Source organism: Bombina bombina, chromosome 6 (assembly GCF_027579735.1).
Source record: "Bombina bombina isolate aBomBom1 chromosome 6, aBomBom1.pri, whole genome shotgun sequence".
Taxonomy (NCBI): Eukaryota; Metazoa; Chordata; class Amphibia; order Anura; family Bombinatoridae; genus Bombina; species Bombina bombina.
Genome location: NC_069504.1, coordinates 983709101 through 983731184, shown reverse-complemented (window position 1 = coordinate 983731184; position 22084 = coordinate 983709101). Strand labels below are relative to the sequence as shown.

General features: G+C 34.6%; 1 protein-coding gene across 1 annotated transcript in view; it reads left to right on the top strand.

Moving 5' to 3' along the window:
• The window catches only part of PDGFRB (platelet derived growth factor receptor beta), a 247002-nt gene that overhangs the window by 109487 nt on the left and 115431 nt on the right, over positions 1-22084 (top strand). The window contains exons 3-5 of the mRNA XM_053718652.1: positions 6591-6887; positions 13541-13807; positions 15209-15336. Coding sequence (XP_053574627.1) covers positions 6591-6887; positions 13541-13807; positions 15209-15336 — 692 coding nt within the window. The remainder of the gene's footprint in view (positions 1-6590; positions 6888-13540; positions 13808-15208; positions 15337-22084) is intronic.

Below are 22084 nucleotides of genomic sequence, written 5' to 3'. Positions count from 1 at the left end.
GTACTTAAGATGGCGGGGACAATTCTGGGGAAGGAAGAGAGCTGTTTGGGAGGGATTAGGGGATGGGATGTGTCAGGTAGGAGGCTGATCTCTACACTAAAGCTAAAATTAACCATGCAACTTAAGCTCCCTACAAGCTCCCTAATGAACCCCTTCACTGCTGGGCACAATACACGTGTGGTGCGCAGCGGCATTTAGCGGCCTTCTAATTACCAAAAAGCAAAGCCAAAGCCATATAGGTCTGCTATTTCTGAACAGAGGGGATCCCAGAGAAGCATTTACAACCATTTGTGCCATAATTGCACAAGCTGTTTGTAAATAATTTCAGTGAGAATCCTAAAGTTTGTGAAAAAGTTTGTGAAAAAGTGAACTTTTTTTTTTTATTTAATCGCATTTGGCAGTGAAATGGTGGCATGAAATATACCAAAATGGGCCTAGATCAATACTTTGGGTTGTCTTCTAAAAAAAATAGATATGTCAAGGGATATTCAGGGATTCCAGACAGATATCAGTGTTCCAATGTATCGCTAATTTTAAAAACAAAATGGTTTGGAAATAGCAAAGTGCTACTTGTATTTATTGCCCTATAACTTGCAAAAAAAGCAAAGCACATGTAAACATTGGATACTTCTAAACCCAGGACAAAATTTGGAAACTATTTAGCATGGGTGTTTTTGGTGTTTGTAGATGTGTAACAGATTTTGGGGGTCAAAGTTAGAAAAAGTATTTTTTTTCCATTTTTTCATCATATTTTATAATAATTATATGATATGATTAAAATAATGGTATCTTTCGAAAGTCCATTTAACTGCGAGAAAAACGGTATATAATATGTATGAGTACAATAAATGAGTAAGAGGAAAATTATAGCTAAACACAAACACTGCAGAAATGTAAAAACAGCCTTGGTCCCAAACGGTCAACAAATGGAAAAGTGATGTGGTCCTTTGTTAAGTGAATATATTACAGAGATATTTTTCCGATGAATACACAAGTTAAACCAACCAACAATATTAGCTTTATATTAGTTTATGTTCTCACCATTTTGTTTTTTTGTTTGTTTCACAGTAGGAAAGTTATTATTTTACAGGTCACATGGGAAAAAAGATTCTAAAAGTGAATTAATTACAGTAATTTCTAGAAAATACAACACTAAATACCAGGTTGAACTTCAAAATTATTTTTTTTGCTATGTATTTTTTTTTTCAAGAATAAAAACAAACTTATTATTATTATTATTATTATCGGTTATTTATAGAGCGCCAACAGATTCCGCAGCGCATAATTACATACCTAACTAAAATGATAAAATACTGTAGGGCTTGAGAGCTGGTTTGTGGCCTGCCATAAAAAGGGTGGCTACATTATTTGCCCCCTTTCTGAAAGGGGACTAGTCAGGTGTTAAATTAGGCTAAATAATTTTGTCGTTTATCACACCGGAGGCTATGCATTACAGTGTTTGTAACCATTTTTCTTCCCATCTCTATTTGGCATATGCTATGCTGATACAGTATTAGATTTTTTTTTATTTTTCACTTTTTTATTTTATATTTGTTTGCTTTGTGCAATCTTTTTTGTTAATTATTTTTTAAACATAGATGCACTGTGTTTTTCATTCATAATAATGTAATTCCTTTATTAAGTTTTACCTTTGTCTAACATTTAAACCATGTCACCAGAGACAAATATAACAGTACTGTGTTTCTAGTTTGTTTTTTGTCAAATTGTGTTTTTAGTGTTTTAATCTTTAAGTGTTTTTTTTTCCAGAGATTTCACATATAATAATCTTTGGTGGTAGCAACAGAGATAGATTAGAGTGGGTGTCATTAAAAATGGCAAGTTTTGGGTCATTTTCTGGGTCTAGTAGAGTCTGGTGAGTATTTGTTGACCTGGCCCCCACTGAGCTAAGTCACAGATTCACCTTGAGTGGATTGGTTGTGATAAACTGGTTAAAGTTGAAGGGTTGGTTAATCCTCTATGTCACAAACAGCTGGCAGTAGCAGGGCTGGATCTGGCCACTCACATGATGAAGTATATTAATTTATTGCCTTTAGGAAGCAATTGTAGTATAATAATCTGATAAAACATATCTATTTATAGTTTGCAATTGTAACAATGAATTAGATTAATTAAAGGGCATTGTAGTTCAAAAAGTACATACTGACCCTGTAAGTCTAATGTGTTTAACCCCTGCAAAAGAGTTTAAAGTCCTACTCATCAGCCGCAGATAGATGCTGGTCCCAAGCATACACAGCCAGTGAGCCAATCCGCAGGGGCTGTTGCATGACCCTGTAAAACATTGATTGTACATGCTCGGGATAATCAGATGCCTGTGCCTCCCAATTAGCACTTTAACCGCATTGATGGGGCCCTTGTGCATCCCGACATGTGTGTGCATGGCAAACCCTTTTTGTCATGCAGAGGGATCTCCGATTAAAAGCTGTTTTTGGCAATCCCCCGCACTACATGCTGTGGGATCATTGGTGGCCTAGTGGCCGGCACTCCCAGGCTTAATGGGAGTGCCAGTGATGTCACCAGGAACGCAAGTGGTGACGTCACAAAGAAGCAGAACCAGGAAGCATAGGTAGCTGCAAGGAAGCTGAATGGGGGAAGTTCTACAAACCTATCAATCTGAGCTCCCTTAGCAGCTGCAAACCTCTAAGACCCCTCTTTTGAAAGAGACATGCCTGGTGGTCTTGGAAAGATACTACAAAGAAGCTCTTTAAAAATAAAGTACACAAGAGCAAATAAGCTTCACAGCACTATGATTCAAGAGAATTTTATTCCAGAGTGTGAACCTACAATAAAAGCAGTCACCTGGGCATTTTCAATATAATTTATTAAAATCTAAAGCATCAAAATATTTTTTAATTTGTTTTACATTTTTTGCCACCGTTATCTCACATGCCATGAAATATAAATATAATAATGGTATATTGTGAATCTGCTGGTCCTGCTGAAAAAAAAATAACATATAATTTGTGTGGGTCACTCACTGACATTTGACTTACAATAGTGTTTAACTGTAAGTAGTAAAAAAGCTCAGAATTGGCTTAGCTCTGGGGTGTGAAAATAACTTAGCAGCAAAAGAGTTAAAGAGACAGTAAAGTCAAAATTAAATGTTCATGATTCTGATAGAGCATGCAATTTAAAACAACTTTCCAAATTACTTCTATTTACAAACTTGCCTTCCGGTCCAGACTGGAAAATCAAACCAGCCATAGAGCCCAGGCCCCTCCAGCCCTTTACCTTGTCTGCCAAGTGTTCTAAGGAGCCACTGATCTGCCCCCACCCCAAGCCTCCACACCTGCAGCCTGGCTGCTAGGTACAGTGTTGAATAGATGCGCTATGCGTGCACACAAGGCTCGCTCCGTGACCTCCCTCTGCAGATTCTGCAACTGACATGGCCCTGCGTCGCCAATCTGGAACTACTTTCTTTGTTCTCTTGGTATCCTTTGATGAATAGCAAAGCTAGGTGGGCAGCAGTAAAACTATATATAACATTGCTAAAAATATTTTGCAAACACTGCTGCCAGATGGCTTAAAGGGACACTCAAGTCAAAATTAAACGTTCATGATTCAGAAGGAGCAGGCAATTTTAAACAACTTTCTAATTTACTTCCATTAACAAAATGTGCACAGTCTCTTTATATTTACACGTATTGAGTCACCAGCACCTACTGAGCATGTGCAAGAATTCACAGAATATACGTATATACATTTGTGATTGGCTGATGGCTGTCACATGATACAGGGAGAGTGGAAATAGACATAACTGACATTTGTCAGAAAAAAAATCTACTTCTCATTTGAAGTTCAGACTAAGTGCTATTGCATTGTCTTTTTATTATGCATGTGTTAATTATGCAAATCTACTGTATTTACTGGTCCTTTAAGACATGCACACTCCTGAGCTCACCTAAGATTACTCATTAACAAAGGATACCAAGTGAACATAAGCAAAAATGATTTTTAAAAAAAGGAAATTAGAAAGTTTCTTAAAATGGTATGTTCTGTCCAATCCGTTAAAGGGACACTAAACCCAACATTTTTCTTTCATGTTTCAGGTAGAGAATACAATTTTACTTTCTAATTTACTTCTATGATTTAATTTGCTTCATTATTTAGATATCCTTTGCTGAAGAAATAGCGATGCACATGAGTGAGCCAATCACACGAGGCATCTATGTGCAGCCACCAATCAGCAGCTACTAAGCCTATCTAGATATGCTTTTCAGCAAAGGATATCAAGAGAATAAAGCAAAATAGATAATAGAAGTAAATTATAAAGTTGTTTAAAATTGCATGCTCTTTCTCAATCATGAAAGAAAATTTTTGGGTTTCATGTCCCTTTAAGGCTTAATTTTAACTTTACTGTCCCTTTAAATATGTGTTTAACTACTTTACAGCAAAATCAAAATTAAACTCTCATGTTTCAACTATAACATGCAATTTTAAACAACTTTCCAAGTTTTGCTCCATTCTCATAGTATATTTTGTTGAAAAAGATACTTTGGTAGGCTCCGGAGCAGCAATGCTCTGCTGGGAGCTAGCTGGTGATTTATGGCTGCACATATGTGCCTCTTGTCATTGGCTCACCTGGTGTGCTCAGCTAGCTCCCAGCTAGCTACTCTTTCAACAAAGGATATCCAGAGAATGAAGCAAATTTGATAATAGAGGTACATTGGAAAGTTGTTTAAAATTGTATGTTCCATATGAATCAAGAATACAATATTTAGGTTTCATGTTCCTTTAAACGCATTATCAGGCCCATAGACTTGCCGGGTAAGTAGTACTAAAATGACAAGCACTGACAATTAAAGATAATGTACTATTTGACACTAAACTATCTATTTAAGCAAACAAGATCTGTACTAATCCAGTTTACATTAAAGAGGGATGGAGCATCTTTGAAATCTCAGAAGACACTGAGTTGTTTTAAGCAGATTTTACTTGTTAAATTGTGATTACTTGAAAGGCATTTACAATCTCTTTCCTGATAAATGATATTCCCAAAGGAAATCAATCTAAATAAGGTTAGCCTTTATTCCCCTTCTCAAAAATAGCCTGAGTTTAGTAAGTTAATGAAACCATAGTCTATGCATCTTGGAACAGGCTCAACAAGTATGTTGCTTCCTCTCCAACAAAGTGCAATGCTTTACTGCTAGAATGTATCCAGTACCATTTATTCATCAATTCAAAGGGATATGAAACCCAATTTTTTCCCTTTCATGATTCAGATAGAGCATGCCATTTTAAGCAACTTTCTAATTTACTCCTATTATCAATTTGTCTTCATTATCTTGCTATCTTCATTTGAAAAGCAAGAATGTAAGCTTAGGAGCTGGCCCATTTATTTTGTTCAGCACCCTGGGTAGCACTTGTTGATTGGTGGCTTCATTTAGGAAAAAAATGATAATAGGAGAAAATTAGAAAGTTGCTTAAAATTGCATGCTCTGTCTGAATCATGAAAGAAAAAATTTGGTTTTCATATCCCGGTGGGCTTCAGCAGATCGGGTTGAAAAGCTACAATTTAAAGGGGTGATTGATGGATGCAATTGGGTTGTAGGGTGCCTATATAACATCAGTCTGGCATTTTTCTTTAATACAAAGTAATATAATTTAATTCTGAAAACAATATTGGGGAAGGAGTATCCCAGTAAACTCTTTTGAGAAAAACGGGGCATGTACATTCTACCGAATCAACAGAAAATAGGGCTGGTCTTCATATTTTTTCAGGACTACTTTTTATTCCCAGTCTGGCCCTATTAAAAAGATAGATAACCCCTTTACTACCCATTCCCCAGCATTGCATAACCAATACTCTTCTATTAATATACTTTATAACCCCTAAGATTGCTTGTTTATAAGCCTCTGCAGGCCACCTCTTATCTCAGTGTGGTTTTTTTTTAGCTTTCTACAATTGTGCACTAAAGCCAGACAGTGTTAGTTCTTCTGTGCTATATAGATAGCATTATGCTCACTCCCATGGCGAATGATAGTGGGTTCACAAGAACCAGCAATAATTGACTAAAATGCAAGATTGTAAAAAGCTAATAAAAAAAAGCAGTCTGCAGGGGCTTATATACAAGGTAATCACAGGGGTAATATAGCAGTGTTGGTTGTGCAAAGCTGGGGAATGGGTAATAACGGGATTATTTATCTTTTGAAACAATAACAATTTTCAAGTAGACTGTCCCTTTAGCACTTTAATGATACCTTTAAACATGCATGTAATACTTTGCAGATACATAAGTATGTCACGTGCACACCCCTGTACATCTGTTGCTGTCAAAGGAAACTAGGCAATAATAGGGTCAAATGAACATGGAGAGAATCAGGGAAGCACAATATGGTTAAAAAGTTATGAGATCTTTTTAGCAGGCTAATTATATTATCTGAAACTATGTTTACGGTCTTCCACACATCCTGCCTATGTTCTTTTGTATCTGTGCAAGGACAAATACTCATCTCTGCAGTCTAAATAAGGATAGTTATTAAATAATGATATATATTAGAAATTCTGCTACACTTGTTTTTCTAACTTTGTATAACCTTTTCATTATTAACCGTTTCCTTATTTCCTTAAGGTTTACTAGTCATGGCATTCAAAAGCTTTGGCTTGGAAATCACCCCGACGGACACAGAAATTGTACTCAATCTCACCAGCATGATCTCACTGACTTGCTCTGCAAATACAGCAATTGTGTGGCTGCACGATGGACAACTTATAGACGCAAAGATGTCAACAAAAAACAACATTTTTACAAGCACGCTAACCCTCCGTAATGTAACGGGCAGCAACACAGGAGAGTACTCCTGTTTATACAATCATTCCCTTGACTTTGCTAACCCAGAGATGAAGTCTGTCTATATTTTTGTACCAGGTTAGACTCTGTTTCTATATTGTGTCAAATGTGTATACTGTATCTTCAGTTCTTTACAATTTAGGAACTACTGAAGTGTCTTTCTCACAATCCTAACAGCACATAGCCTTCAAAATCTTATTTGAGCTTGATTAAAAGGATACTAACCAATTGTTTTTCTTTTATGATTCAGATAGAGCATGAAAATGTAAACAACTTTCTAATTTACTCCTATTATAATTTTTTCTTCATGCTCTTGTTAATTTTATTTGAAAAGGCAGGAATGTAAGCTTAGGGGCCAGCTCCTTTTGGTTCAGCACCTGGGTAGCGCCTCCTGATTGGTGGCTAAATATAAAACACACAAAGCCAACCTAAGCACAAGCAAGGGAGCTAAAACAGACAGGTATTAACAGATGTGTGCTTCATTTACAGAATATGTATGGGAAAAGTTGAGTTATCCATGAGATCCAAGGTTGATTCATACAACACATTTAGATAAGATGTATGACATCTACAACCAAATCAGATGTAAAACTGGATGTAACATATGCAGTAATTTGCATCATACTTAAGTCACACAGTGTGACATTTGGCTTCTCAAGGGAGTATTTGTAGAAGCAAATTTACAAAAAAAAAAAAACAAAACAAGGTATTTTAATGCCAAACCTAGCACAATAAAATTATTCTATATTACAATGTTGTTTAATTTTCTTTAATTACATGAATTTATCCATGTGGAATTACATTTTTAGTTTACTATCACTTTAGCATTGATATAATAAACTAGCTTTTGATAAATAGGGATTGTCTACTTCAGAATTGTTATTGTTTAAAAAGATAGATAATCCCTTTATTACCCATTTCCCAGTTTTGCATAACCAACACTGTGATATTAATACATTTTTACCTCTGTGATTACCTTGTATCAAAGCTTCTGCAGACTGCCCCTTTATTTCAGTTCTTTTAACAGATGTGCAGTTTAGCCAATCAGTGCTGACTTCTAAGTAACTCAATGGGACTGAGCACAATGCTATCTATATGGCACACATGAACTAGCACTGTCTAGCTGTAACAAACTGTCAAAATGCACTGGGATAATAGGTGGCCTTCAGTGGCTTAGAAATTAACATATGAGCCTTCCTAGGGTTCACTTTCAACAAAGAAAACCAAGAGAACAAACCAAATTTGATAATAAACGTAAATTGGAAAGTTGTTTAAAATTGCATGCCCTATCTGAATCATGAAAGTGTAATTATGACTATAATGTCCTTTTAAGTCTAATTTGTGCATTTTAGGATTGTACAGTGAGGGCTTGAGACAAAACAGATTTTAAGGATCATAATGTGAGCACTGCTTAGTCAATTAACAGTTCAGGTAGTTAGATTTTCTCACATTCGGACATCAAAACATCTGATCTATCTATAGCCCTAAAGGTAAAACAAGGGAACTTAGCAATAAGTTAAAATAAAATAATAATAGTAAAAATAACAACAACAAAAAAAAAGAAAAATTACTTATTTTTCAATAACAAATGTCTTTGTACATTTATTAATTTTAAGTTTTGCCCTGGGTTGGTGTAGCCATCTTACAAAAGGTCCATTATGAGGTAACAGCAATTAGACATTAATAAACGAGATACCAGGCTAGCACCATAAAAAAATAAATATGAAATCAATAGATCAGTCACTGATATGGTTGGTCAGTAAAATCCTGACCAGCATAGATGATAAAATCAGAACTGATTAATGCAACCAATATACAGTATATTTATATTAGAACAAACCAGCTTAGCATTAAGTGAACACAACTCAAGTATTCTGTTACACTTAAAGGGGCAGTCTAGTCAAAATTAAACTTTCATTATTCAGATATGACTTGTAATTTTAATCAACTTTCCAATGTACTTTTATCATCAAATTTGCTTTGTTCTCTTGGTGTTCTTAGTTGAAACTAAACTTAGGTAGGCACATATGCTAATTTCTAAGCCCTTGAGGGCTGCCTCTTATCACATGCTTTTTAACAACAAGAGACTGAAAGTACATGTGGGCCATATAGATAACACTGTGTTAACGCCCGGGGAATTATTTAAGATTTAGCACATCACAATGCTAAATGCAAGACAATAGATAATAAACAGTCACAGTCATATGACCAGGGGGCTGTCAGAAGAGGCTTAGATACAAGGTGATCACAGAGGTAAAAGTATATTAATATAACAGTGTTGGTTATGCAAAACTGGAGAATGGGTAATAAAGGGATTATCTATGTTTTAAAACAATACAAATTATATTGTAGACTGTCCCTTTAAGTCATAGGTCTGGCTTAGGAGAAAGGTCCAGTAATGAATAGTGATCTAATGGGCTTTTAAATGAGATGATCTAAAAAGACCCACCAGCACTGTGAGTTCTCTAAGGTTTCTAGAAAGACAAATTTTATAATGGGTGTTCCCTGCAAATACTGCTGCCATCTAGTGCTCTTATAAATGTATGATATAGTTATGAAACTGAATCCCTATATTGCACCAGATACGTGTATGCTCCTAAAATGTCCTACCAGCTTTTCAACAAAGAATATCAAGAATATAATGCAAATTTTGTAATAGAAATAAATGGGAATTTTTTTAATTTTTTTTATACTCTATTGGAATCATTTAAGAAAAAAAATGATTTATGTCTTGTTAAACATCTACATGTACATTTATTGCAATGTATAAAGGATTGTGATTTGAATCCTGAGATTATTTAAAATATCTCTGTGTATGAAGTATGAAGTATGAAGTAGTATCATACTTTTGCACTTTGTATTTTTACTATATAAAATGATTTGGGCAGGTTCAGAGAGCTAGCTGGACAGAGGTGTTCCTTGGGGTAGAGATTGGTGTTTTCACACAACTCTCATTATATTTTTGTAAGCATTTTACTTTTGTATGTCTTTCCCATATATATTTTTCCAGCTGCATGCTGGTGAAATGTTGCCAATACTCAAAATCCATACTAAACTAGAAACAAATACAAGTCTAACTGTAGTGAAAGCATTTATATTTAATTTGTTTCAAATCGTGCTCCCTTGTCACCCTTACTCTCCCTTAGGGGATTCTACATTTTAGAGATTTCCTTACCTTTTATACAGTTCTCTTGGACTTCAAAATTCCACAAATTTTCTTAGAGAATTTATGGAGGTCTATCAATAGACCTCACTCCAGGATGGAGAATTTTTGAGAATCAGGTCTTAGGTTTTTGACAAAGAATAAGTAGCTACTCAAGAGTGAACATGTTTTTGTGCATTCATGTAAAAATCAATCTCTACTTCTGTGTCATTATCTAAACAAGCCTTTATCATAGGCCTAGTTTCCATTGCTGTAGTAAACTGTGTAAACTGGTGGTTACGACAAGTATCTCCATTAACCTCTTAAGGACATATGACGGAATTTTTCCGTCATAAAACAATTGAGCAAACTGAAAGCTGTGTCCTTAAAGGGTTAAAGTCTACTGAGATGTTTTAAGTTACCATCTGTTTACACAGTTAAAAACAGCAATGGAAACCATAGCCATAGAGTCTTAAAGTCTAGTTAGTCAAGTGTATAAATGATGTGTAGAACTGTTCTAAAAATGTTTTAAAGTGCTTGGTACCTCATTACCCTCTAGAACAGATAATTATGGTCAGGGTTCTTTATATATTGATTTATCTTCTGTACTATGAGATTACTATCATCTTTCAAGATGCCAAGACCTTTTGTTAATCTGATTCTGTTGATCAGAAGCAGCTAATGTTTGTGACTTGTCTTGAGTACTCTCTGGCACATTTATAGAGCTCTGGTAGGCAATCACTGTTTATAAAATATTTTCCATGTAGATTTATGTTTTTAGTATAAATGGTTCAGCTGCACAGTGCCTGCTTATTTCCAGGGATTGTGGAATTAGGTTAGAGGACATAATCTCTCTTCTAGTACATCTCTCTGTTGGGTACACTGAACAGATGTGCATAGCTTACATTGTTCCAGCTACAGATTCTGGATTTTGTATCATGCTCTTCATAGACAAATTTATGAAATGTCATTGGGAAAATGACACTCTTTAAACAATGCAACAATTGTGGATGGTTAAGAATATATGTTGGGAATTTGAAGGTGCTATGATATATGTCACAATTGCAAATCCTTATGCCTGACACTTATAAAGAGGGAGGGATATATAAATAAGGATGATCTAGACTATCTTTTACTAGCTCTGAGCAAGCTATTAAGAAACAGACATTTTGCAAAATGAAAGATTTGAAGTTTGTTTTCAATATATCGAAGCACATTTTGCATTAACTCTAAAACAGGACTGCCCAGGTTTTAGTGAACTGAAGATAACTACTTGTTTGTGAAGTGTACTTGTAAGTGTAGTAAGGTCAAATCAGGACCTCTCTTTACTATTTGAGACAATAATTGCCTTGCAGAATATATTTGCATAAAACATTTACTCTTTTGTTCTTAAACTGAGACCATATCACTAGTACATTGTCTTGTGATAAACTGGTAGACTCCCATCTACTTTTTTGAACATAGCTGTACTAAAATATTAAAGCTGCAGATAAATGTTGATGAAGATACACTATCCTAACGCTAACAGAAGACTGCCTTTACAGAGGTCTTAAAAGGACTTTAAACTTTATATAGAAGTCCATATAGAAGGTTTAATCATGCATAGTCAAAATGAACTTTCATTATATATTTTCCCTGCTTTTTGTCATTTAAATTTGAAAATACTAGTGTTCCCATTTCCCCCCAAAAGTTTGGAATGTATTCTGTGTTATTCTAAACTCTAAACCCTGTACATGCGGCACAGAGATTGTTTGTGTGCAGTAGCTCATTAATAGCTATCCCTAATTGGCTGAAGCAAATAAGAGACTTTTCATGAGTGGGGGGTGTCCCTGGACTGCAAAACAATTCACATTTTGACTGTTTTTAATGGTTTTTCAACATTTATTTTGTATGTAGATCTTTTGCAATGCAGTAATTCATTTCTGATGCGTATATATAAATATTTAGGACCAGATTACAAGTGGAGCGCTATTTAACACTCCCACTTAAGCGTAACTGTGCTAGAAGTCGGTTTGCACTCGTATTACAAGTTGTAAGTAAACTGTTTTTGCTTGTGCACTAACCCAACAAGCGTAAAAAGCTGAACTTACAATATCGTGCATGTGATAACTTATTCCCCACATAGAATATATATACATGGTTATATATAGATATAGATATATACATATATATAGGAATATTTGTTTTTAAATACTTACAGTAAATACATAGGTAAAACCTTTATTAAATATGAATATTGCTAAAATATGATTTTACATATTTTCATCTACTTAACTGCAAAGGGCTCCAATGCACTTCTATATATGTCTATATATGGGTACATATGTATTTATGTGTTTATATGTATATATATGTCTGTAAATACATATATAGAGTACAAGTATTATCCGCCCCTTCCATACAAAGGATATCCAAAGTTAAAAAAAAATAAAAAAAATATTATGAACAATTAAAAATACAGAAAGCCATAAAATCAATGAAGAAAATCCACAGTCTGGTGGAAAAGAGTGCCAAACATGTTTCGGGCCTTCTCCTAGCCTTAGATCACTGGCATGTACATACATATATACACATATAAATAAATATGTACACATATAGATATATATATATATATATAAAAATAAATATTTATACACATACATATTTAGACGTGTATATGTATGTATCTCTATGTTAAAGCCCTTTCCCTGCCATATTTTTCTAACACCAGAGACCTCATATTTTTTAGCCCTTATAACTTTTTTGTGGACTATTTTTTTTTAAAAAAAATTATTAGATGGTGTTATTATGATTGTAACTGTGCTTTGTAATGTATTTTTGAGAGACTTTTTTTCTAAGCTTAGGAGCCGGCCCATTTTTGGTTCAGCACCCTGGATAGCGCTTGCTACATTTAGCCACCAATCAGCAAGCAAGGCTCTTAAGCTTAGATTCCTGCTTTTTTCAAATAAAGATAGCAAGAGAACAAAGAAGAATTGATAATAGGAGTAAATTAGAAAACTGCGTGCTCTATCTTAATCATGAAAAAAATATTTGGGTTTAGTATCGCTTTAATATACAATTCACTTTAAAAATATTAAGTCAACATTGTGCCAAAAGATACAAAATTCAAAGCATACTTTATATTTTTATTGCACGTGGGTCTTGAAGCCATGGCAAGTGGGCCAAACAACGACGTTCCTTTGGTGTATCTGAAGTTCTCTCATAGGTCTTACTGTTTAAGCATGTTGCAGCTCCAGATCTCACTGTTTTATCTCACCAAATATAAGCTTGCAAGTTTGTTTCAGAATACACAATGCACTTATTGCACTGTTAGATGAAGAGATGCACGCAAAGCTACAAGCAAATCCAAGTTAAACTACCCTGAAACCAGTGCAATTTGATAATGTTACAGCACTGCGTTATATGTCTGCACTTTATAAATAAACAATAATAATTTGTATTTGCTTTAAAAAAAATGTTTCTTTTCACCACCACTCTCAGGTTCAGTCCCCCATTTTAGTAAGATTTAAGTAATATTTTAAATATTTAAAAAAACATTTAAATAAATATAATAAGTATCTCTCCTTTATGTTTCTGTTTTATGTTTCAGATCCTTATTTATGGTTTGTCCCAGTGGAACATGATGAGGAGTTTATCTACAAAGAAATGAACAAGGAAGCAACCATTCCATGCCGTGTTACTGACCCTAACATTAATGTGACTCTCCTCGAGAGAAAAGATGACATAGAACTTTCATTACCCTATAACAGCAAGGAAGGTTTCACAGGATACTTTGAGGATAAAAGTTACCAATGCAAAGCAACCTTTGATGGCAAAGAAGTTTACTCTGTTACATATTATGTCTTCAGTATAAAAGGTAAATCTTGCCTTCTCTATTTAATTTTGGTAAGATAAAAAGAAATCTATTTTAATTAAAAAAAAGGTATTTTATGTGTTTACATGTTATGTTATTTGGTTCCACACATAATATTCCATTAATACGTCCAGCCAGAAAAAAAAATGGACCTTTATCAGTCTGGGTCCAACTTAAAAATAGCAGTGTTTCATGTCCATAGTAGGCCCTTAATCATGTTAAAACACATACTGACATATTTTTAAGAATATAGGACTGTCTATTTAGTTTAATTTACAGAGGCTCACATTTCTGAAATATCAAAGCCAATGTTTATTGACTCTTCACGGTCTTTAAAAAATGTATCAATAAGTGAAGGTTCACATTGTCATTTAGGAACAATGGCTTCGTAAAATACCTCCCACTATTGCCTGGGTCGTTATTATCACTTCTAGTCATTTAGAGTGCTATACAGTCACAGAATTGCTTATATGCACCTACTTTTTTATACCAACTTCTTGTGTGTGTGGGGGGGTGGTGTCATACTCTATTACCTATTTATATTACATTTACTTTTTTCAAACTCCCTTCTACCTCATTGTTGCTTCTCTACTTGCTCGGTTTAAAGCTCTTGACACATACACAATTCACTACCTTGCAAATTTAGGGCACCTTTAGTTTTGGAGCACAGCAACACCAGCACTAACCATAGAACCCTTACTAAATACATTTGTGAGATTTTACTTATAATGGCAATACAAGCTCTGGTTTTTGTTTTATAAGTACGTATATTTTTTGCAAAAGTAGAGCTCGCAATGTGTTATGCTAATGGAATTAAAAACATTCAATTATCAATTAATTCAATTTAGTCCTTACTTAAAGGGACACTGAACCCAAATTTTTTCTTTTGTGATTCAGATAGGGCATGCAATTTTAAGCAACTTTCTAATTTACTCCTATTATCAAATTTTCTTCATTCTCTTGGTATTTTTATTTGAAAAGCAAGAATGTAAGTTTAGATGCCGGTCCATTTTTTGTGAACAACCTGGGTTGTCGTTGCTGATTGGACAGCACCAATAAACAAGTGCTGTCCATGGTTCTGTACTAAAAATTGGCTGGCTCCTTAGCTTAGATGCCTTCTTTTTCAAATAAAGATAGCAAAAGAACAAAGAAAAAAGGATAATAGGAGTAAATGAGAAAGTTGCTTAAAATTACATGCTCTATATGAAACACAAAAGAAAAAAATTGGGTTCAGTGTCCCTTTAATATATTGAGCTGTATAATAATTTCGCTAACTACACTAAACCAATTTTTTTTAAAGTATAAAAGATAAGTTTTCTTTAGCCCAATGAAATTATAAAGAAACTAAATCTTATGCTGACTTGCAATTTCATACATGGCTTGTTCTTTCATTCTTCCATCTAGTTTCCACCATTAATCTAACTATTAAAGCAGAGCAGAGTGTGGTGAGAGTAGGAGAGAATATCACTGTTTCATGCATTGTTAGTGATAATGACCTTCTGAACTTCCGATGGGACTATCCTCGGAGAAAGGTAAGTCTCATGCCACCTTCACATTCCATTTACTAAATCCCTTTCTATGTACGTTTCTTATAACATTTTACTACCTTCTGGAATCTGTGAGCCAGCTTCTCAAAACTTGCTGGTATGGAGAGAAATCCTAAAAATACTTTTGTAAGCATTATATTGTATTTGTCTCACAATCACAACCACATTTAGAAAGATAAACATCTCTCAAGCCAAAATTTGCTTTTGTAAAATACTTTGAGGGACCTTGCAATGGTTACAAGACTGTTTAGAACATCTTGCCAGATCACTGAGCTTTAGAGAATTGGGTCCTATATCTTGAAAGTCTGAAGAGTAGTAACGCAAGACATGGCACACATAATTGTTACAAGTGCAAATTGTTGATTACTGTAATTGAACAATGACTTTCCCCATAAAAAATATCTAGTTCCACTTACAGGCACAGGGATTTAGAACACAAATAGTCTTGTTAACAAGGGGTTAATTTATGCTGGTTCAGTATAAATAAGGCACCATTGTTGTGCATCAGAAGTCTATGATTAAGCGCCAATAGGGGGCCCAAAACGTATACGACAGTCTACCGTGTCTGTTTGCCTTCATGTCTGTGAAGGTTTTTTAACTTTTTTATTCAATAAAATTCATATTTTTTATATAGACACCGAGTGGTGCCTGCATCCTTGCAACCTCTGTCTAAACCTCTGGGATACAGTTAAAGTATGAAGTTAGTGGTGCAGAAAAATTGTCACCTCTGAGTAGAAGAAGAAGGTTATGGAGAGAAATCCTGTAAAAAACTTTTTTAACATTATATTGTAATGTATGTGCCTCCCAATCACAACCACAACTTTTCATCCTTCTTAGGTTGCTAAATTAGGTAATAATAATTATTGTTTAATAGTTGTTAATAAAAGGCATAAAACAAAATACTTTTGAGTTATCTCCACTAATTGTTGTTAACATATGAAGTTAGTGGAGCAGAAAATTTGGCACCTCTGAGTACAACAAAAGGGTACCAATCTGAGAGCTGATTGGCTAACATCTTCTAATATATGCTATAAACTGTAACTATAAAGCAACAGCATATTCTGCAATGCTATAACATTAGGTATATAGTACAGAGTAAAACATGTAATTATATTTTTACAAACATTAAAGAGGTACCTCTACCTATAAGTAACCATCTGAGGAACGCCACCTTTAACCAATCTGCAGGACAGGTGGTCTCATGATCTTACATGGAAAAGGATTACATCTTGCCAGGTCTAATGAATAAGTGTACATTAAATGGACAGTAAGAGGAGGGCCTCGAAATAGCATTACTGCACAGGGCAATTTAAATATTGCCCATTAATGAAGAATATGAAATGTCATGTTAAGGAGGCATGTCAAAGTTGTTTGAACCACATACACTATACACTACTTAAATTGAAAAAAAATTAAATGATAGATAGATGATAGATACAACATTGAAAAGGACAATATGCTAAACAGCTGATAAGAGTTCATTGTGTTCAAAGCAGTTGCAGGAACACTCTCTTGATTAAATAGCTTTTGTATAGCCAGTACTGCAATATTGAATATTTTAGTAAAGGTGGTTGTTTCAACAGACCAAAGCAGCTCTTTCAAATGACAAAAGTAGAGGTAAAGGAGTTATTTGTAATTAATAAAGGAATATACAGCAGATAAATTGATTAAACCTTCTAATCTCAGCTCGTTACCTGTATAACTTTTTTGAAATGCGTTTTTCTGGATGTTTTTGTTGTTATTCTGTCTCTCACCTACCATTAATATGATCATTTCTTTTTCAGTGGACAAAAGTACAAAATCAGCAGGGGATCAAATAATGTTTCCCCTCACTGTAAATAAATAAATAAATAAATATATATATATATATATATATATATATATATATATATATATATATATATATATATTGGGGCAAAAAAGTATTTAGTCAGCCACCAGTTGTGCAAGTTCTCCCACTTAAGAAGATGAGAGAGGCCTGTCATTTTCATCATAGGTATACCTCAACTATGAGAGACAAAATGTGGAAACAAATCCAGACAATCACATTGTCTGATTTGGAAAGAATTTATTTGCATATTATGGTGGAAAATAAGTATTTGGTCAATATCAAAAGTTCATCTCAATACTTTGTTATATATCCTTTGTTGGCAATAACAGAGGTCAAACGTTTTCTGTAAGTCTTCACAAGGTTGCCACACACTGTTGCTGGTATGTTGGCCCATTCCTGCATGCAGATCTCCTCTAGAGCAGTGATGTTTTGGGGTTGTCACTTTCAACTCCCTCCAAAGGTATTCTATGGGGTTGAGATCTGGAGACGGGCTAGGCCACTCCAGGACCTTGAAATGCTTCTTACGAAGCCACTCCTTCGTTGCCTGGGTGGTGTGTTTGGGATCATTGTCATGCTGAAAGACCAAGCCACGTTTCATCCTCAATGTCCTTGCTGATGGAAGGAGGTTTGCACTCAAAATCTCATGATACATGGCCCCATTCATTCTTTCATGTACACGGATCAGTCGTCCTGTTCCCTTTGCAGAGAAACAGCCCCAAAGCATGATGTTGCCACCCCCATGCTTCACAGTAGGCATGGTGTTCTTTGGTTGCAACTCAGCATTCTCTCTCCTCCAAACATGACGAGTTGTGTTTCTACCAAACAGTTCTACTTTGGTTTCATTTGACCATATGACATTCTCCCAGTCCGCTTCTAGATCATCCAAATGCTCTCTAGCATACTTCAGATGGGCCCGGACATATACTGGCTTAAGCAGGGGGGACACGTCTGGCACTGCAGGATCTGTGTCCCTGGCGGCGTAGTGTGGTACTGATGGTAGCCTTTGTTACATTGGTCCCAGCTCTCTGAAGGTCATTCACTAGGTCCCCCCGTTTGATTCTGCGATGTTTGCTCACCATTCTTGTGATCATTTTGACCCCACGGGGTGAGATCTTGCGTGGAGCCCCAGATCGAGGGAGATTATCAGTGGTCTTGTATGTCTTCCATTTTCTAATGATTGCTCCCACAATTGATTTCTTCACACCAAGCTGCTTGCCTATTGCAGATTCAGTCTTCCCAGCCTGGTGCAGGTCTACAATTTTGTTTCTGGTGTTCTTCGACAGCTCTTTGGTCTTCACCATAGTGGAGTTTGGAGTGTGACTGTTTAAGGTTGTGGACAGGTGTCTTTTATACTGATAACAAGTTCAAACAGGTGCCATTAATACAGTTAATGAGTGGAGGACAGAGGATCCTCTTAAAGAAGAAGATACAGGTCTGTGAGAGCCAGAAATCTTGCTTGTTTGTAGGTGACCAAATACTTATTTTCCACCATAATATGCAAATAAATTCTTTCCAAATCAGACAATGTGATTGTCTGGATTTGTTTCCACATTTTGTCTCTCATAGTTGAGGTATGCCTATGATGAAAATTACAGGCCTCTCTCATCTTCTTAAGTGGGAGAACTTGCACAATTGGTGGCTGACTAAATACTTTTTTTGCCCCACTGTACACATACATACATATACATCTTTAGAGATGTATATGTTTGTATCTCAATGTTAAAGCCCTTTGTATGCCTTTTTTTTTCTAACGCCTGAGATCTCATATCTTTGAGACCTTATAACTTTTGTGTGCAATATGTTTCTTTAATAATTTTTATTAGATGTAGTTATTATGAGTGTTACTGTACTTTAAGAAAACACAAACAAAGACAAAGGGCGCCTCATAGAGTATCAAAAGTTCACAATCAGGCAAATCAATGGATAGATTCTATTCACATTTAGTGAGCACCTCAAATGGTGATCAACAGTAGGCTGATGACATTTCTGAGCTATACAGCTAGGGTTGCCACATAGCCGGTATTTTACCAACACAACCGGTATTTTTAAGGTTCATGTCAATGTAGAAAATAAAGAATTAATATTGAAAGAAAGCCCCTGTCAAAGTGAAACTTCTTCTGAGTGTCATGAATAATAGTTATAAACAAATGAGCATTTAAAAGTCCTATCAGCTTAAGTTCTTGAGTTATGCTATTTAATTATTCATGCAAAATTATGTTAATTAGCATGGCCGGTATTTTCTTCCAAGAAAGGTGGCAATTCCAAGAAAGGTGGCAACCCTATAATACAGCAAGATCACTCCTGGCAAAGGTCGGCTTACAGAAACACACAAAACAATATTCAAAAGTCTGTGAAGCTAATGAAGTGACTCTCCGACCATAGCGTGTCAGGAAAACACTGCTGATGGGGTAGACTCTTCGAATGGTTAGGTGTCCAGTCAATAAACTGTAACAAAAACCGCTTCCACTTCTGTTTGTTAAAAGACGTAACTTAAAATAACCTACACAAGGATATAAATAGAACAGCAGCTGTTTTATTTACAGTATAACCCTGTGTAGGTTATTTTATTTTACTGATATGTCTGTGCTGCAAAGAGATAAGGATATGTTTGCTTGTGATACTGCAAAGTTAATAACATTCAGTTCTCCATTGAAAAAGTAGTGCAGTTTTAAAACTTACTATACTTTCTCAAAAATTACTGAACACAGCAATAAAACAATGAGTTGTGTTTCATCATTGGTGGCTCATTCTATTGGTCATCAATGTGATAAACCTGTACAAATTATTCTACTTTGTAAATACAGTCAATTTATAATCTCATATTGTGTATTACAATGTACATGTCAAAAATGATAAGGGTCGGCATCTGTACCCTCTACATTCTGCCATTTAAATGTTTCTATACAGCAAAATATTTAATTGTTAAATTTTTGTGGACTTACCTTAAAGGGACAGTATACTGTAAAATAGTTTTTCCCTTAATGTGTTTACAATTGCTTTTTTTACCAACTGCAGATTAAAAAATGTATGAAAATTAGCTTTTTAAGGCTTATTTGTGTATATTAAAGCTCTGATTTTGTGTTTTGAAGCCACAACCTAATAAAATGGGTTGAGCTTGTAGGTATAATTATATCTCATTACTTTATCACATTGTGTACTTATACATGCTTCTTTATCTTATATCTGTCCTTAAAACAATCACTAGTACTTTGAGAGAACAATGGAAAATCAACAGTTTATTACCTTATCTCTGCTATATTGCACTGGGAGTGTAATTTCTTCTGCTGGCTGTGTTTACAAAGCTTATCTATAGCTGGTACGCGCGGCCACAAACTTTCAGAATAGGTGGGGATACCACATGCTAAATCAACAATTTCAAATGCCAATATAAGGGTAAAGGAGCTACTTGTAAACAATTTAATATACTCCAGCAGGTAAAGTGGATCATTGGGAACAAATTAAAGGGGAGACAATTTTTGAGTAAACTGTCCCTTTAAAGTCTGAGAATCAACAGCCAAAGTTTTATATTAAAATATTTAAATTTGAAATTTATTATTCAGATTTTTAAATATCTTTAAGAGTGTACAAAATTTTCTATTTGTTTTCTTACTAATGAGCCAAAACATTCTCCTGCCCCTAATGAGTACTGCACATATGTATGCTCTGCCTGGTCTGGAGTAAAGCAGCTGACTTATTAGCTTTGATGTTGGCCTCCCTTCTGGAAAAGTTTATCTGCTTCCATTGAGGGACCAGACTGTCTGAGAAGATTTAAGTACAGGCTTGTGTCTTTAATTACATCTGCTTTATAACAGTCTTGTCTCTACTTTGTCTGCACTGAAGCGCATGATAATGTGCAGTGTATTGTTAGATTTGCTGGCTTTAACAGTAGCTCCTCCTTCCAACAGCGAGCAGAAGACAGCCAAAGGGAGTGGCCAGTATTAACAGCAGCTAGGGCTAAGAGTGTTACTGCTCAACCACTAAATGATACATCTCTTAAAAGTACAGTAAAAAATATCACAAAGATTAATAAAAAAAAGAACCTTATTTATGTAGTTTAAAAACAAAAAAAATTAAAACTAAGAGTAAGGATGCCCATAGGCAAATTGTGAAGTCATGGTAGAATATTCTAAGAATTAAACAAATTGAAACAGTGCATAGTTCAACAACACAAAAAATACATTTGCATATTAATGCACACATTAGCATATTAAGACGTGTATTAGCATATTAAGCCTAACAGAAATAAACCTTTAAATTTCATAAATATGGGTTGATCGCAATCTTTCACTTGTTTTCAGTTGATAACAATGTTTACACTTTAGCCGGTATTGTCAGGGTGTTTTTCCAGTGATCACAATCCAAAAATGCTTCTGCTGTGAATACTAGGGATGGGCGAATGTGGTGAAAGTGTCATTCATTTGGTAGAATGAATAATCCTGTAGACATTCATTTTGGACAATCGAATGTTGATAAGAATGGAAATCCATAACAATTCGGAAATCGAATGTTATTTCCAATTTTCAAATGCTACTTTCATTTTTGAATGTTCATAATTAGATTGAATATTCACATTCAAAATTTCTAATGTAACATTCGATATAACAAATACTATTCAGAAGTTCAATAGTTCATGTGGTTAGGTAATTTAGTAAATTGATACATTATAAGTACAAATATATCTGTTCAGATTTTCCTATTTCGAATATTGCATAATTCGAATATTAAATTGAAAGAGTATTAAAGAAATTCTATTACAAGTATTTTGATTCTAATTTTTCTATTTTGAATATTACATTTAAAGAGAGTATTCTAAATATTATTACAAATATATTGATTAAAAATTTTCTAATTTGAATATTGCATAATTCGATTCAAATAACCCAATATTTAAATTAGAAAAAA